The 19,891-nt window shown below is 27.4% G+C and overlaps 1 protein-coding gene across 5 annotated transcripts in view; it reads left to right on the top strand.

Annotated features, from left to right (window-relative positions):
* The window catches only part of LOC111680974 (tubulin beta chain), a 70,537-nt gene extending 53,749 nt beyond the window's left edge, over window positions 1-16,788 (top strand). For 4 of the 5 annotated variants that reach the window (XM_023442690.2, XM_023442691.2, XM_023442693.2 and 1 more), the window contains exons 5-8: window positions 2,645-2,812; window positions 6,581-6,845; window positions 15,141-15,463; window positions 16,219-16,788. In XM_023442690.2, the coding sequence (XP_023298458.1) occupies window positions 2,645-2,812; window positions 6,581-6,845; window positions 15,141-15,463; window positions 16,219-16,308 (846 nt within the window). In that variant the 3' untranslated portion in view covers window positions 16,309-16,788. Of the gene's footprint in view, window positions 1-2,644; window positions 2,813-3,734; window positions 3,903-6,580; window positions 6,846-15,140; window positions 15,464-16,218 lie in introns of all 5 variants that reach the window. The other variant, XM_023442695.2, reaches the window with a different exon arrangement.
* The last annotated feature ends 3,103 nt before the right edge of the window (window positions 16,789-19,891 follow it).

The following is a 19,891-nucleotide window of genomic DNA, read 5'->3' as shown; positions in this document are numbered from 1 at the left end:
TGATAAAAAAAAAACAAACAAAAAATTATTACAGATAATTTATACAACATTTTTCTGTCAATTATCTATTCTCTCACTTATTACATTTTGGTTCATTACTTCAAACTTTACACTCAACCCTCATAAACAAATTTATTGTTTTATTTAAACTCTCTTGTATATATGTATGTATGAATTGTATTCATATGTTAACATTATCCACTTATTAGGCTTAAAGGTAAAATTTTGTTTTTCCTCGTACATACATATTTTGTTTTTTAATTTACTAGATTCTCATACCCAATACGTCTATGCCTTCAGGAGGTAATAACATCAACTACATGCATACGAGTAATACATACATGCACGTACAAATTAATATATCCTTGTATCACCGTCGTCAGTACACGAACATTAACATGGACGTGTATTGCAAATGGCGAGATTGTGTGTGTTTGTATTATACGCATTTGTGTATATGTCCGACAACATACCATTAAGATCGGACATTTTATGTGCCTTTAGCTAAATTATGTACCCAGTAGAAAATTTTAGAGATTTTCTATACACGAAGAATCCTATGGAAAATTATTAAAAATTTTCTTTGAAAATAAAAATGTTTTAAAAAGAAATATTTATCAAAAATTTTCTCTAAAAGTAAATTTATGGAATTTTTTATCTAAAAGAAAATTTATGAAAACTTCTATAATATAGAAGAAGGTCTATGAAAAAATTTTAAAAATTTTTTCTAAATATTTGTTTATTAAAATTTCTTAAAATTTTTCATCTAAAATAATAAATTTAACAAAAATACAGAATAAATACAAAAAATTATCTTAGAACAGAAATATATCGCATATTTTCTTTAAATATTTAATTATTTTCTATAAATAATAAAGTTATCGAAAATTTTGCCAAAATAAATTTATCGAAAATTTTCTGTAAATAGAAAAATTATAAAGAAAATTAAGATTATTTAACATTTATAGCAAATTTCTCTAAATATTTAATTACTTTCTATAAATAATTATCTTATCGAAAAGTTACTCCAAATAAATTTATCGAAAATAAAATAAAACATAAAAAATTTTCTAAAAATTCAGAATACATTTAAAATTTCAAAAAAATTTTATGAAGATTAAAATTTCTATAAGAAAATTTAAAACTAATAAAACAGATTTTCCGAAAAAGAAATCTTCCGTAAATAGAAGTGACAGACCAAAAAAAAATTTCAAATGGGTTGTTTTTGTATAAATATGGCAACGTGTGCATAGATATTTGTCTATTGCTTGTATACGTTGCTTGTTTATTTGGTTTTTGTTTTCATTTGTGACACATTCTCACACAAACACACACTCATATATACGAATTAACTGTTAACCCCTTTTAACCGGTACAAATATATATATTTTCTATGAATTTATATTAAAGAAAATCTTTGTATTTATTTGTTGATATTATAAATTTTACCTTTTTTGTATGTTTAAGTGTAAATAATGTATGACATTTTCTATATGTATCTACATACATATTAATGTATGTTTTGGACAACGAACTAATACTATCATAAATATAACAATGCTAAAATACACATTTAGAAACAAAGAGGAGGCTACAGTTTTTAATACAACAAGTTTGTGACTCTTTATAATTGCAAATTAATACTAAGCAGAAATTCTAGCATTACAAAATCATATTGTAATCAAAACGTTTTAGTACTTAGAGAAGAAAATATATATTTTGGAACCCTACTATTAATCGTTGTCCTTCTTAAGGCATTAGTTGTAAATAAATTAATGTTGCTAATTTATTTTATGCATAAATTTAAACACAAATAATTAAAATTTACCTTTCTACAGAAACAAGCATGCTTACATACTAGATGCATTAACGGTTAAATCTATTTTTCAATCTGTTTTTGTATTTTCATCTTAGATATTAATCATTAGGAAATTTATGTGTATACATAAGTGTGCAAATAACTTATGTGTATTTAATATTTTTGGCAAAATTTAAATTAGAAAATAAGCAAAAAGGATTTATTTGCAAGTATTTACATAAATAAATAAGAGTTAACAACAAATTACAATATTTTTTGTAATATGTATGTGTGTATTTTCAATTAGGCAGCAAATATTAACTAAGGCGTATAAGTATTATTATTTAAAATTTTAAATTAAGTATACGTATGGGTGGATGGTAGATTATTTTTTTTATTTAAGTTTTAAGTTGTTATGCTTTATTTAACAATTAATGTTTAAAATTTGTTATTATTATAATTTTTGCAGGCATTAAATATGTATTTGTTGATGCTGAAAGAAATTAACCAAAATTTTACTATAGTTATTAGGTCCTATATAAGCCTATTATAATTTTTACAAAATTCTTATTTAAACTAACTAATTAAAGAAATTTTTTTCTTTCTCTCTTTTTTTTTCTTTATATGTAACCTTTAACTATAATCTGCTCACTGCTGCTTGCATCTTAAACAAAACAAAAAAAACTGCTGTGCTCTTGGTAAATTGATACAAAAACAAAATCTGAAACGTATCATTATAATTTACCACACTACTACCTTTGCAACAACTGATGCTGTTATGTGCTGTGCATTGTGTACTGTATTGTGTATAATTATCTCAATATAATGCATATATAATAATAACAGGTTTCCGATACAGTTGTTGAACCATACAATGCCACATTGTCGATTCATCAACTTGTCGAAAATACCGACGAAACATTTTGTATTGACAACGAAGCATTGTATGACATCTGTTTCCGTACATTGAAGCTGTCATCGCCAACCTATGGAGATTTGAATCATCTTGTTTCTGTAAGTCGCAATCTCAAACTAATAGATTTTTTCCCCTTTCTCTTTTTCTCTTTCATTACATTGCACTTGCATTGTGGAATATGATTTATGGAATGCACGCGCCATGCCATCATCATCATCATCGTATGACAACCGCTAACACAAATGTTAATGCGGCTTGGTTAAAACAAAAATATGTATTCTTTGCAATCGTACAATACGTTAATGGTAACAATAACAACTACCACGAATTGATGATTAAACTGCTGTTACTGGAATTTGGAAAAATACAAATGGATTATGTTTTTTGTTTTCAACCAATATTTTTCTACACTCGTTCCTTGCAATGGTTGGTTGAAACATGTGTATTTGTATGTGTGTGGCCTTGAATGTACGAATGATATCTTGTTCTTGGAACATGCTTAACCATCATTAACATCATTACCAACAACATTGACAATACCAACAACAACAATGGTGATGATAATGAATACAACAACATACATACATGTACATTAATACATACAAACACTTACATGTGCGTGCATTTTTGTACTGGTGTTGTGTAAACATCATTACGACCATGAATGTATTTAACTGTATGTGTAAACTTTTGGATGTTGCTATTGCATTTTGGTAAATGTGTGAATCAACACAAACAAATGTATAAATGAATGAATGAATGAATGAATAAATCGTGGGATATAAATACATACTTACACTCATACGAAAACATACACAATCTCAAATGAATTTGATTTCCTGTAACGGTACTTGCAATGAAATAAATGAATGTTAAATGTTTGTACACACACACAAACCCACAAATGTACATTTGTTAATATTTGCTTATTTCATTCAAACGCAACAAAACAAAAAAACACTATACATACTCTACCTATCCGCTAACAACTCCTTTCCCGAATACACTTAATGCGCTCAGGTGTCAGAAGTTGTTGTTGAACCCTACAATGCCACATTGTCGGCCCATCAATTGTGTGAAAATACAGATCTGACATTCTGCATTGATAATGAGGCGTTGTATGATATTTGCTATCAAAGCTTACGTTTCCCCTCACCCACATATGAGGATTTGAATCATTTGGTGTCCGTAAGTAGTTAAATGCGTACAATACATTTGCTTTGCTTCCAGTTCTCTTCTTTTGGATGGATTGATGATTGGATAGATTTGTTTAATAGCGAGACATGGTTGTTTTCGAAACCAGAAACGACCATTATTTATCTAATTATGCACAAATGTATTTTGTATGCTCTTAACAATCGTGCAAATTTCAGTGGAATGGAAATCTTTTGAAAAACATGCAATGCAATACTTTTGCTATCGTTCAAATAGGCTTAATTCGTAGATATTTGAATTTTTCAGAAAAGATTAATTAACAATAATTAATCTAAGATTTAAATTTAAAATACTATGAGAAAGAATGTTTTTATTAAAAAAAATATTTTTATTTATTTTTCTTTAACTTGTAAAGTAAAAGTTTCATTATTGTTGGAAATTCTTTCCTCCGGTTAATACAACTGTTGAATGGTTGACATCTTTGGCCGATTGATTCGTTTCATAGCTAAACTGTATCCTGATTTTGCAAAAAAATTAATTTTTATACGTTAATCCTTAATATCATTTATGTATATTTGTAATATCTAAATAGGATTTTTCCAAATATACTCTAAACTGTAGAGTATATTATGCTTGGACTTGTCCCACTTTACCCCTCTGTACTTGTTTTAATTTTTATATTTATTTACATACTTTTTCAATCATTATCAAATAACATGCCTCAAGCACTGAACTTTTCATTTCAATTTTATTTCAATTCAAACAGTTCGACATTAAAATTTAAATTGACAAGGCAAAAACAAAAAGAATGTTGCCAATAACAAACATTAACAGTGATGAGCAAACCAAAATACAGCATATATACTAGCCAATCGATATGACCACAGATTAGTAATTGGATTAGTATATATTATTGTTTCTGGAACTGTCTATAGGTTGGTTAATAGACTTATCCATTAAACATTGAATCAAAGGACTATTTCTTAAAATATTAAACATACTTGATCAACAGTGAAGTAATTCCACTAAATTTTATACATTATGATTAAAGCACTGCAGTCTTCATTTATTTCGGTTTTATGCAGCACTGTATGCATTTTTCCACATATATATGTACGTATGTTCGTATCAACGATACATAAATTTATGTACATTAGAGTGATTCCATAAAATTTAAATAATTTCTATTTTATCAAAACGCTGAGAAGAAATTGGTAACAGCAAGGTATATAAACAATGTCCGGTTCTAAGTTATAGAAAAACTATTTTAACTGTCAGAATATCTACGATAGTCGAAGGTTAAGCTAACGGGCCTTTGACTGTTTGAAAATCTTCTATTGCAAAAGATATAAGTTGCACTTTAGTAAAGAGAATAAAATGTCTTTGTACACAGAAAGAAAAACCCGGCACAGAAATTGATAAAAATCCGTTGTGAGCTTACCGCATTTGTTAACATTTAGACAACGAATGTGTATACAATTTAAAAAACACCCAGTTATCAATTTGACAGCCAATGTTGTAATTTTGACAACGCATCTTTGTCAATGCAATAACACATTGTTATCATTTTGACAGCCAATGCTGTAATTTTGACAACGCATCTTTGTCAATGCAATAACACATTGTTGTCATTTCGATTACGCTTCATATCATTTCGGCAATAAATCGTTGTGATTTTGACATTGAATCGTTGACATTACAAGACCGTAATGTTCTGTTTGAGAAAATAGCGTTGTCACTTTGATAACACATTATTAATTTTTGTTAATTTTATAACTTCATGTATTTTTATTTATATTTTTGTTGTTTATTAGACAACTTCGAAAATAAATATTATTGACAAACTATAAATAATTTTAAAACGTCCTTTTCCCTGTATGTACTGATTGATATTTGAAAATGTTATTCTCTCTTTATGTCACCCTAATGTAAATATATTTCAATATGCAACCAGTATTTTGTTTATATGCACCTTGTCGTTTTTGTGGCCAAAACTTTTTCGACAAATTGATCAATTTAATTTTAATTTTTTTTGTGTTTTTGGTTTTTCAATTTGACTGTCATGTTCAGTTTGATTACTTCCTTATTAAGATTGTTTATTAGAAAATGTCAATTGCAAATGACAATTTAATCGACTTTTAATAATTGAAACTCATTGTTATTCATTTGAGGCATGCGATTTGGGGTGGCAGTTGGAAAATAAGTAATTACATATACCTATTAAAACAAACAATAAAAATACATAAGAAGAAAATAACTTTAATACTTAAAAGCAAAAACAAAAGCTTTTATAAAATATATGAAAAAATAAATTTTTAAATATTCTCCAAAAACAGCCATCCCTCCTATTAATAACACAAAATAACACTACAAAAACTATACGAAATAAGGAACAATAATTACAAATTCCAAATAAATACACAAAATATTTTGCCAAATTAAACATAATTGATAATAAAATTTATTTAATCACTCAAACTCAAACCTATACAAGATAATCCCAAGGAAGAAAAGGATTTTAAAACAGGATATTACATGGCGCGTGCATTTTATACTCTATAATTAATAATCTAAACATTGTTTTCCCTTTTAAGGACATCATTTGTAGTTTGTATTAAAATTCCATAGCTCATAACATCATATTTATCTTTCTTTTTCCGCTTCCCCTCAATCCCATCATCACTACCACCACCCATTGCCACATCTTACAGGTTACAATGTCTGGCGTTACCACCTGTTTACGTTTCCCCGGTCAATTGAATGCCGATTTGCGTAAATTAGCTGTAAACATGGTACCATTCCCACGTTTGCACTTCTTTATGCCTGGTTTCGCACCATTGACCGCCAAGGGTTGCCAACAATATCGTGCCTTAACTGTTGCCGAATTGACCGCTCAAATGTTTGATGCCAAGAACATGATGACTGCCTGTGATCCCCGACATGGTCGTTATCTAACCGTGGCCACTATTTTCCGCGGTAAGTTTTGACAGTGAAATAAATTTTTAATTAAAATTTAATTTTATTTTGAATATCTTTTTATTTGCATTTATTAAGTATTTCATTTGAGTTTTATACAAATCATTAATCCTTTTTGATTAATGACTGTGTACATTTGCGCCATTGAGGCAATGTTTTTACGATCCTGCAATTTCTTTTCATGTCAAAATAAATTGCGTTAAAATGTTGGAGATTAAAGTGAAAGTATTAAACTGATTAGTAAAATTATACGCTTACTTGTAAATATTTTTAATTTAACATATACACATACATACATACTTAATAAGGCTTAATTTAACATGGATTTTCTGGTACAACATTTTGATTTCATTTTTCGATGATTTATTTTAAAATCAGAAAGGCATTATTAATTAATTGCTTTTGTTCAAATTTTGTTGCTAGTAATCTGAGTACTTAGTTCCTGCAAATCAATTTGAAAATTTGTTGATTTTTTGTAGTGAAATACATTTGTATTAGTAAATTCGGAAATTCGAATATCTCAGTAAAACAATAAAGAACAATCTAAATGAATTATTATTTTTGTTCACAATTACAAAACCTTTTTAATTCTAATGATTTTATAGATAGAAATATTAAAAAAATTATATTTTTTCTGCCTTTTGAACAACACTTGCAAGACTTGTAAATACATAACTCGGGAAAATTTAAAAATTTGTTTGCAAAATTTTACTATTTAACACTGGAAACTATAGTATTTACAAGATTTGCAAGATAAGTATACATTGTGTAGAACAAGCATAACAAATTTTATTTTTCAAACATCATTTAAGCAACACTTGCAAGGCTTGCAAATACTAAAGTTTAAACCATTATTGTTTATTTATTCGTGCTATGATTTATTTGCAACATTATTGCAAATTAAATTATTTAAGATCAGCATTTACAAGGTAGTTTAATATTAAGGTATTGGAAACTATATAATTTACATTATTTGCAAAGTAGTTTAAACTTTGGAATACATCTTGAATTGTTTTATTTGCAAAGCCTTATTGCAATGAGTTTATGTATTGCAAAGTTATCAATTTAAGATAATATTTTAACTCTTTAAGCGAAACCTTTAAAGAATACTTGCAACTCTAGTAAATATGCAATTTAAAACCTAGAGTTTTTTAGAATTTTTAGATCTATTTGCAATAGTTGCAAATACTATTGCAGTTTAATTAAATATTTAATCGATTACAACAAACTTGTGATCATCTTCACTCAACTCGATTAACTAAGTTAGAATTGTAATAACAATGTAATACCAGGTTTACAACACTTACAAAATTAACTATTCATAATTAGACAATAATTTGTTTTTATCTAAAAACTTTGGTTAATAGATCTTTGAAAAAGACCATTCACAATAACTTCGGCTATTGCAGATTTACATAATTGTTAAAAATAAACTTAATTATCTGGATCTTGTAAACTGTAGTAAAATTTGCAAAGTTGTTTGTTTTGATAAGCAAATTGATTTCCAAGGATTCTATCAGGATTCTGGAATTGTATTAGCGTGATGAGCTCTTTTTTTAAGAAGAGGTGAGAATAACTTCTTTCGAATAAAAATGCAGTTGTTTAGAGTGAGATTTATATAATAAATTTAGAGATTTTATTTAAGTATGAAAGCAAGACAGCTTTTTGCCGATATTCGCTTCAGGAACTTTGCATTGAAGTGATTAAGAATTAGTCTTTTATTTGACTCATAAAACAATACTTTAACTTAAATATTATCAACTTAAAAAAGATTTAAGAGATTTTGAAAAGAAATCTTTTAAAAAGTTTCATAAAACTTAACCCAGCTCAGTAATTTTTATCACTTTTTTTTGCCTTATAAGAAACTCATTAAAAGAACATTTAATATTTCAATAATATTAACATAAGGACAAACAAACTTAACCAATGAAATGTAGCCACTGTTTAACAACGAAAAAATTTATTATGTGACCATTTTCGGCAGTAATCATAAATAAGTTAAACTTACAACTTTCCAACAACAAACTTTATGACTTTTTGACTTTATTTGTCGTCAAAAACCAAAAATGAATAATGAGTTAAATGGTAGAAAAGTAGAAAACTGAAATATTAATGTAAGAACTACCTTTAACGAAAGAGAGAAAAAAGGCGGCTAAAAACTCACCCCAATACGGAAAACTTTTACAAAAACAAAATCATGAAAAATAGTTTTTTTTAACAACAAACCTGAACAACGTTGAATTTGTATGCTTTTTTATAGATAAACATTAAGATATTTCAAGACAGTTGGCTTTAAAAATCTACAAAATATGATTATATTATAAGTACAAACATATAAAAGTAAAAATATGTTATATTCGTACAAATTCGAAAAATGTAAAAAGTTTTCCACATCCCCCACTGGTTGGTGTGAAAATACTTAATAAGCCCACTTAATAACCGCTCAGACATTTGTCAGGTAAGACAGGCGTGAGACATTGCATTGTATTTTACACATTTATTTACATATATTTTACAAAATTTATTTTTTTTTCTCCTGGCTGACACTTTGAAACTGGCAAATGTTAACAGGCCTATACCACCTATTCCTTGTTTTCATTACACTTTTCTTAGCTTGATGATTAATGATCTTGTTTTGTTAATGGATGAATGTTTGAAAGGTTAGGTAGGTACGTTTAAATATGCAGGATTATAACTGCATGCAGACATCCAGACATTGTGCTTAGTTCTTAACCCATCCCTTGTGTGAAATAAATTTAATAAATTGCTGAATATTAAGTTTGTTTGTTAGAATAATAAAATTAAGAATTTAACTGGATATTATAATGATTAATTTGTTTACGAAGTGAGACAAATTTTAAACTTATTTTCGTCAATTTAGTTTAAATATCAAATGATATTCGATATTTTAATCAAATGAAACTCAAGATATATTAGGATAAATAATGCACAGTGGGGTGATAGTAAAAAATATTATAATAATTCCTTAATTAAGAATTAAGCCACTCAGGATGGGTCCACATACATATATCCAAATATATGAAAAATTAAAAACAATAGCAAAATTAGTAAATTATGTCGCCATTTAAAGTCCGGTCGTAACAAATTGCACATCAGTTTTTATGTTTTCACAGTAGCTATACTTCATTTTTTAAATATTTCTCTTTTAATTGATTAAAATACTATCAATTAATCGACAGACTTAATCATTTGATCTCAGCAGGTGCTCCTTAAGTTTCTAAAAATTTAAATTCTTGTTTTCTTCACTTCTATATTTACAAAGTTCATTATTGTTTTACACACAATTGACCCCTCATATAAACTTTCAAATTCTTCATACATTGACCCTTTGATACTAAAGACAAATGGCTTTTGTCCTCTATCAGACCAATTTATATATTTTAAGAAAATTCACTTTATTTATTAAGAGAAGAATATTATTACAACGTACATCATCAGAAATAATTAACATTAGAATATTTAATACCTTTGATAATCACACCTTAACAGGTCACATTTAATTTACTGCATAATATTTTCCTGTTGTAATTAAATAATTATCAAAGGACTCAAATCGAAAAAAAAACTAAAGAAAAATAAAGCTGTAAAGGTAAAAACAAGAAACATGCATAACCCGGCATTTCTTGAAGCATTCAATGTATTCTTTTCAAATGTATGACTACTATATAGAAAGAGGAATATAACAAAAACCTTCCACTTTGATCCAACTTTTAAGAATTTGAAAGAAATAGTAAAAAATTTAGAAAACTATTCTTAGTCTGAATTAAGCTTTGATTTTATGTCCGAATTCCGAAAGACTAAAGGAAAACATTTTTAAAATTTTTATATTAAAACTACTCAGTTTTTGTTAGTTATTTTCATAAAAAATTTTAAATATTGTTTACATTCTTTTTTTTTTTCTTTGACCCTTCTACTACTTGTCATATGGTTATTAAACCATAGATAACCCAAAACATTAAATCTTGGGGCAGTTACTTTGCACTGCAGAGTTGTATGTATATTCCTACACATACATACCCTTCATATAAATGTGTATTGAAATATACCTTTACAAACATACATGTGTATACATGTAACAAACATTATATGATTTTAATATTCAGCAGAGCAAAAACAGAAAATATGTCTTAGTCCATAATCCCTAAATATTTATTCACATACACAGGGAATAAAAAGGCATTTATTTTTTGTTGCTGTTTCTTTCCTTCTCTATATTAAATAAATAATAACCTAAAAACAAACAACAAATTGTTTATCGCATAAACAGAATACTTAGAGTAGAAAAAAAAATTAAATAACGAAAAAAAGTAAAATAAATGAAAAAAGAGAATAAAGTAACAAGAATCTTAATTAAAAGACACGTTATTCTATTTATTACCTTTGCGACGCAACAGGCTCATATATTTAAATGTAGTAGACATATTTAGTTATTTTATTTCCTACTTTGCACGTATTAGAATGAAAAAAAGCAAAAAAAAATTGTTTACATTCCCATAGGAATGCAAGAAAGATTTAAATTTTTTTCCTGCTCTTTGCATTGTCAAAAAGCAATAAAGACTTACCTACAACTTTATGTATACCTGTTTGTTGTAACAGCTCGCAGAGATCGTTGTTGTTGTCTCCCTTAACAGCTCATCATTAATAATTGAAAATGTTTTCTTTAGAGCTAATAGGTAGAATGGGAAAAGATATTTTAAGGGATGCCAACTAATTGTTAAGTGATAACTTGAAAGCTTATATAAATTTTCATTAAATTAAGTTTAAATATTTTTAGATTTTCTTTAAACAAATGTTGCATACTTTCAGGGGTGTTTAAAAATTTATAAATGCTAAAAAAATGAAATTCTAAGAATATTCTTGTTCTTGTTTAAGTTATTGTTTTTTAATACCGTTATTACAAATACTCTTTATCTTCTGGAGTAAAACCAATACAAGAACATTTTTACTCTTATTGTTGTTTATGGACAGATAGTTGTTTGGTACTTTTGAGAAATTCGTTTCTTTTTTAGAATAAACCTTATGTATCATTTAAAGCTGTAAAACCTTATATTATATCCGTATCTTATTGAAAAGTTGTTTATCTTTTTATGGAATATTGTTTCCTATTTCTTGGTTTATACATATGAATTATTTATTAATAGGCTTACTCTATGAGTTTACAGCTTTTGGAAAATATTTTTGCATTATGAGGGTGAGAAAAAATACCAAAAAGAGCGTAAAAAATGGGAATTTTTAATTTATTTATTCTCATTTTAATAAATTTCTATAAATTGTAAGATTTAGTTACTAAGCCAAGCTAGAAGAAATTCGGATGTAAAATTTAGTACTTTTCTTTAAAAGTACTTTTTGTACAAATGAATCGTATTTTTGCAAAAGTAAAAATTTACAACATTTTTAACATATTTGGTGCCGTTTTAATCATAATATATATGACAGGACTTTTTTGCTCATTAACTGATACTTTTAAAACTACTAATGAGCCAATAAAAAAACTCATGGTACCTTTTCGTCTATCAAAAGGATCTTCTATTATTTAACTAAAACTACAAATATAAACAAATTCCTAAAAATTATAGTTACCTTATCGAAACACACAGGAAAATTTATTTTCCTATAAAATAAAAATAATAATGGATAATGGAGTCCGGTATATTAGTGGTTAGAGTTAGACAGAAGGGTTCAATTTACACAACAGGAGCGCACAACAGGCCTGATAGAGGTCTTGTTGTATTTCTTTGGATTTGATGTATATGCAAGGTTGGAACTCAAGAACTTGTCTTGGGAATAGCAAAGGTCTCAATATATTAATACCGTTGTATGGGGGCTAGGTGAAATAATGAACCGACCTTAATCAAGAGGCTTCGTCCTTGAACCAAAAGAAACGTTTGTATCAAATTTAATGAAAATATATTAAAAATTTCAACCTGATTACAAGAGACGGACATAGCTAAATCGATTCAGAAAATGATTCTTATCCGATTGGTATACTTCAAGGTGGGTATAGAACTAATATTTCCCCACTCAAGTGGTATACGGTATAAAAAATCACATTCCCTTTTTTATAAAAAAATAACATGGTAATCTTGTTCTCATTCTTCTTGCTTAAATATTAAAAACAATATTAAAACATTAAAATTTCACCTCATTTAGTTTACAGTTCATAAGCTACCAAAGATTTGAATTTAATAAAAGAACAACTAAAAACAACACAAAAAATTTATAAGATTAAGTTTATGCACAGTTAAGTTAAAAACAGTATATAAATAAAAACACATAAATTGTAAATGTTGGCCAACGATAATAAAATTTACTTAAACGTCTTTTAAATCTCAAAGCCCCTCAAAAACAACAGAAAACGTGCATCTGACACCTTTTTTGAACAGGAGTCCACTATACACACACACATAGAACCATAGCTTATGTCAAATTAAAATGTAAATATAAGTATACGACTAGTATTTAAGTAGAAATTTTACTACTAAACAAAAAGCCCAGTTAAAAGTTCAAATCTATAATAAAAGCTTTTACAATTCTCGACAGTGAGTGCATATACCCAGAAGACCACTATTTTTAAGCATAAATTTTTTGATTAATTATTTTGCCACGGGTATAATGTTCCCGTAAAAACAACAATTTGACTTACAGCAAGGAAAGAACTTATTTATACCTATACTCTTCTTCCTTACATTCTATTTAATAGCAATACATAGTCTCACGTAAACAACCGTCATAAGTACATTTCTGTGTGTCAGTTATTTTTAAGGATCATTTGTTTTAATATTTAAGAGGCACGCATACAGGGCAAGTATTTATACATTCTTTGTTTGGTCTCTATGGTCTTAAAGTTGATATAATTCTAATTATTTGTATTTTAATTTAAATATGTATTTTTATGTTTTATTTTTGTTAGTCATCAGTCAAATAAAATTAAAATATGTTATTATTCTTTCCACTCTGCACATTGGGGTAAAAACTGACTATAAAGAAAACATAATATGATGACATAAGTGTCTTTGGTATCCATGAAAAGGGGACCTATAATTCTACAATAAGAATTCTACATAGGAGTTAAAAAGAGTAGCAAATAAAGGAAATTCGATTAAGTCCTCATCTATGTATCTCCCCAATTTAAAACAGAGACAACAAAAATTTTATACTTATAGTTTTTGGATGATATATGTATATCATTTAATCATGTGAAACAAATACGAATATAAATTTAGTACTTTTTGGAATTTAATCGTAAGTGAGAAAATATGTACCAAAAAAGGGGTAAAAATGAGAATATTTGATTTATTCAGTGTTATTAAGCAAATTTTGATAAAATTTTACAAAATAGTGCGCTTATTGGAACTCGCATTCCAAGACCTACACATGTTTGGTACTTTTTCAAAATTAGAAATTACAGGAATTTTTTTTTTAAGGAACTTTTTGTTACTTTTTTGTACTTTTGAATTTGTATGCAAAATTAAACTGATATGTTTACGCTAAATGTTGTGCTTATTGCAACTCGGATATCAAGCCCTACATATGACCTAATTCGGATGAATAGTTTGGTACTTTTTTCAAAATGTACTTTTTACAAAAGCAGAAATTCCGAGAGTTTTAAGATTCTTTTTTCGGTATCGATATTTGAATTTATCTAACAAATGGTATTTTAATTGAACTACAACTATTATTTATTAGTTCTTTTTTATTTTCAAAATCCACTTTTTGAGACCACTTCCGAATCTAAAAATAAAAAAACTACATAATCCTACTAAGAGCATAATTTTTTGATAGTTTTTGATAGAGAGATTAAATCAAATATGCATTAGTAAAGGGGAATCTAGAGAAGGGATTTTTGCGTTCTGTATTGGTATACGAAAACAGAATAGTGACAAAAATTAACTTTATTATAATATATTTTTGGTATTTGTCCTAACGTGCAATGTTATTATTCTTCTTGTTTTTCAAGTCTTTTATTAAATATAAAAGGAATTGTTAATGCTAATTATTAAGTATAAAATTGTGTTCATTAGTTAAAAAAACCCATGTTGACTTTTGTCCTAAATATGAAGTACTTACAATGGTAGGAATAAATGTGAAAACAGAATATGAAATACACAATATTAACAAATTCATTATAATGCTAAACACGAATTTAATTAAAATTTTTAATAAATTAGAAAATGTACTTATGTATTACTTTTGAGATTTCTTAAAGTTAGAAATTCATTATATTTTACTTGTTAAATCTTATATTCAATATCTTATTAATTGTATGTTTTCCAGGTCCCATGTCAATGAAAGAAGTCGACACACAAATGTTCAATGTACAGAGTAAAAATAGCAGTTATTTCGTCGAATGGATTCCAAATAATGTTAAGGTTGCAGTTTGTGATATTCCACCACGTGGCATGAAAATGTCTGGTACATTTATTGGTAATACTACCGCTATTCAGGAAATATTCAAGAGAATATCGGAACAATTTACTGCTATGTTCCGTCGTAAGGCTTTCTTGCATTGGTTCACTGGTGAGGGTATGGATGAGATGGAATTCACTGAAGCTGAATCGAATATGAATGATTTGATATCGGAATATCAACAATACCAGGTATGGCAAATTTACATGTAATTTATAAAAATGTATGTTTACAGGAAATAGTACCCACGTGTAAATATTCACAATAACAAATTAGAAAAAGGATAACAAACACAGTTTTTGTAGTTGCCGTTTTCTCCGAATAAAAAAATATAAGAAAAGAGAAATATTTTGTTTTAGGAGAATGTTTAGTGTGTAAACTTGAAAGGCATTTACACATACACGTGTGCAGTTACAATAAACAAATTCTGTAGCATATCATAAGGCTGTTGAATACAGTAAAGAGCAAAAGTGTTAAAGTAATAGTTTAAATCATTTTTGATTTAACTTTACGAACAAAATATTCAAAGGGGAGTAGCTGGTTTTAGCAATGTTTTAAAAATGGCTAAGTCGACTTCGCAACAGCTCTATGTTACAGGTCGGACAATAATATTGTAGAAAATCCAAATGATAAACATATATATATGGATAGAAACTTCCCACGAAGTTGAAGGATATTAAATATTCGTTCCGTGACACTTTTCTCTCGCATACGATAGTCATATGTATATTGAACAGGAAACGGAAACCATTTGCTACTTTTAATTAAAAACAATTTTTCAATTTTGTTTCTGATGATGTTATTGTTGAACCTTCATAACGTCGTTACATTACACTGATGACGACGATGATGATTCTTTTTTTTCTTAAATTTTTGTTTTCGTTTGTTTGTTTGATTGTTTGTTCATTTGTTTGTTTTCTTGCTTCTTTTATTTCTCAAACAACAGGAGGCAACCACTGACGATGATGTTGAATTCGATGAAGAACAAGAAGAACATGAAGCATATGAAGCTGATTTACAAAATGGTGGCATGTAAATACAAACAAAATGTTTGTATATGTGTAAATGTAAGTGTGTGTGTGTGTATATATATACATGGGTGTATGAGTGTGTTTACACATATACCCTACAGCCAAATTATGTTGTTCGTCAATATCGAAATACACCTACAGATACATACTTACAAAAACACACACATCATTGCAATACCAATACAACACCATAAACAATAACAACTATATATGCAAGTACAACATACATTACCATTTTTGTAAGGAGAAGGCTTTCGACAAAACACAAACCACACACTGTTCTTCCCTACCACTAGGATACCAACCTTCCTTAAAAAAAATATTAAAAAATACAATGCAACAAAATATTAAATCTTATTTTCCTGAACATTCAATTAGTAATGTTTTTTGTTTTTCTTCCTTTTTAAAAAATAATATATAAAAATGTTAATATGTATTGATAAATAAAAAAAGTTTATGTTTGTAAATCCGCAATTTGCGTGTAATTAAATCATACGTTTATTTGTATGTGTGTGTATACACATATATATATACAGTATACACACGCACGCTTTTAAACGTATATCATAATTAAATATGAGTATTTTTAAATAAAAATATAAACATACAAAATCAAAAAAAAAAATAAATCATGCTGCTGTTTTTTATTTGGATATTTTTAATTTTTAATAGCACATTGTAAGTATGAGTAAAATAAATTCCTATATATTAAGTTGGATCAGTTTCTTGCAACATTTGATCTAATTGTATTACTTTGAAAATTTTAGTTTAATCGACGAATAGACTTTAAAGATTTAAAATATCGTTGACGCACTATATTTGTGAGAACATATGTATTTCATAAGGAAAGTATATAGTTTGAAACAAAAATGTCCAATACCTTTAGCATTTTAGTAATATCCACCCTAATGTATATTTATATATACATACTGTAATTGTATTAGTTCATATTCTCAAAACTAATGTAAATGTGTATGTATTTGTTAAAGGTGTAGTTTACAGTGATTGTTAATTTCATTTAAAACCACAAACAAACACTCTTTCATTTGGTTTTAATTCATGTGCTTAATTTTACCTATAAAAACACCAGATGCCCTCAAAATTATATTCAATTAAAAATTGTGTATATAATTTTGTTAATGACTAGTAAATCGAAATTAAAATACCCTTTTTATTATGGAGAAATCTTATATAAAAAATGTCTTTTTAAACCGATTTTTAACAGAATCTTTCCGTATGTCTGAAAAGAACAGACTTGTCTGCATTATTTTATGTAATCATTACCAAGTCTACCCTGGTAATGATTACATAAAATAATGCATTATTTGATTAATAGGCATTAATCAGATAATGAATTGTGTAATTGTGCAATAACCAATTACAATTCAACTTTTTCCGATTGCATTTACTTGTAATGTTTAATTAAACAATTACTAATTAATAATTGTCATTGTTATTGGTAAATCTTCAATTACAACTACTTTAAACGTAATTGTGTCTGAAAATGTAATCCTTACCATAAATCCCAATCCATAGATGTCTACGGCTGGACCGATTGTCTGGAAGAAACTATAGCGTTACCTTGGTAATGATTTCATAAAGCAATTCATTACATGGTCAGTTAAATCTTTCACGTGTTCAGAGTTATTTTGAGTTCACAGATACAGTAAATTGTTATTTCCAAAGAAAATTACATTTTTTTAGAATTTGCTATGATTTTTGTGTGTGAGAGAATGAGAAAGAAATATCAATCATCTCTTTTTCTCACACACAAAATTAAAAGTTTCTCGACAAAAGTTTCCCAGTGTGAACCAGGTCTAACATGTTAATCCTTCGAAAACACTTTTTTCCACTTTTCATCATCAAAAATTATCATTATACGCCCATTTTTGTGCGTGAAAATGGGCGTTGTAGGTGGGCGTAGGAACTCACACATAAGTGATATAGATGACGAATTGCTAGAGTTTTCATATTTTATCAGAGTCTCTTTAGTGTCAACGTAAATATTTAAGCATTAGAGTACTTGCAAAATAATGCGTGACACTTTCCATGTAAATTAAATACAAATCTATTTACATACTTACATCTAAGAAACTATTAGATCCATATGTAAACTATTAGTAGTAGTATATCTGAGAAACTATTAGGTCTGGAATATTCAAATTTTGCACGAACAATTCGGGAATATCATCGATACAGATCTGATTGGATTATTGGTCCTTTGGACTTTATAAATAATGCAGAATTATTCATCATTTACTCTTTCGTTCTTCATTCAACCCTTAATTACGAACTGAATTGCATGATTCGCCATACAAAATTTCAGCTGCGAATTACACAAGCAGTACGTATTCAGTTTGAATTATCTACGAATTACGAATAAATGAGTGTCATAACTAATTTCAATCGGATATAATCATATTCAGCGTTTTTTAGAGACAAATAAAACATTAAATTTATACTTTATACGTTTTGCATTTTGCCAAAAGTCGACTTTTTGGCTTTTGCATTTTATGAAAAGTCGATTTTTCGACTTTTTTCATTTAATCAAAAGTCGACTTTTTTCAACTTTTCGACTTATTCTTTTCGACTATTTTGACTTTTTCGGACGTTTTTTCGAATTTTTCGAATTTTCCGACATTTTGACTTTTTTCGTCTCTTTCCGACTTTTTTCATAAACTATAGTCGAGTTATCGACTTTTTTGGAACAAAATAGACGACATCGACTTTTTGACTTTTTTCGACAAAAAGTCGATTGTTCGATTATTCGAAAGTCGATTTACAAAACCCTAATTATAATTCAGATGCCAAATTAAGTAATTCAGCTCTTCTTGTGAACTTCGTATAAAATCTTTTGAATGCAAACGTCACGTACGCTATAATAAATTAAAATGATCTGCCAACTTTAAACAAATGAAAGTGTAAAAAAGTAAGAATATTCACAACAAATAATAATAAAATGTCAAATAATTTGTTTTTAAATACCGTTACAAAATAAATGTCATTATTATTATCATCCGTTTCCGCTTGAACACAATTTACAAATATATTATGTCCTACATATAAATTTTAAATTGATTGCTTTTCAAGTGTGGTTGGGTCATCATCACTACAATCATTATTATTATCATTACCACTGCCATCATCTGAATAATATTCGCTGCTTCAAGGTAAATTAACTGACCTGACTGATCGTTCGATGGTTCGTTCGTCGTTATTCAGTGCGTAATTGTAATTAAACAACAATGCAAAAATTTTAAATAAAATAATATGGTTATTGAAGTATATACAACATTTTTTTTATTAAGTATTCGACAATTCCATTACCTTTTATCATTCTGGTTTTAATTTATCAAATATGTATATATTTATTATTTTTTTGCAATAATCTCACATCTGTTTACATTAATTATAAAAAATATATTATTCATTTGTATCTCCAACATCCTGTACTAATAAGTATTAAAAATAATTTAACAAGAAAAAAGCGAAAAAATGGTTTTGGAGAAAGTCCATTAAAATAAATGGTTTGTATTGGTTTTGTAGATTTAGCAGAATTTTAAATAACAATGGTCACAATTGTTTACA

This window comes from Lucilia cuprina, chromosome 4 (genome assembly GCF_022045245.1).
Source record: "Lucilia cuprina isolate Lc7/37 chromosome 4, ASM2204524v1, whole genome shotgun sequence".
NCBI classification, from domain to species: domain Eukaryota; kingdom Metazoa; phylum Arthropoda; class Insecta; order Diptera; family Calliphoridae; genus Lucilia; species Lucilia cuprina.
Note: the sequence above shows the minus strand (reverse complement) of the source record. Positions and strands in the feature narration are given on the sequence as shown.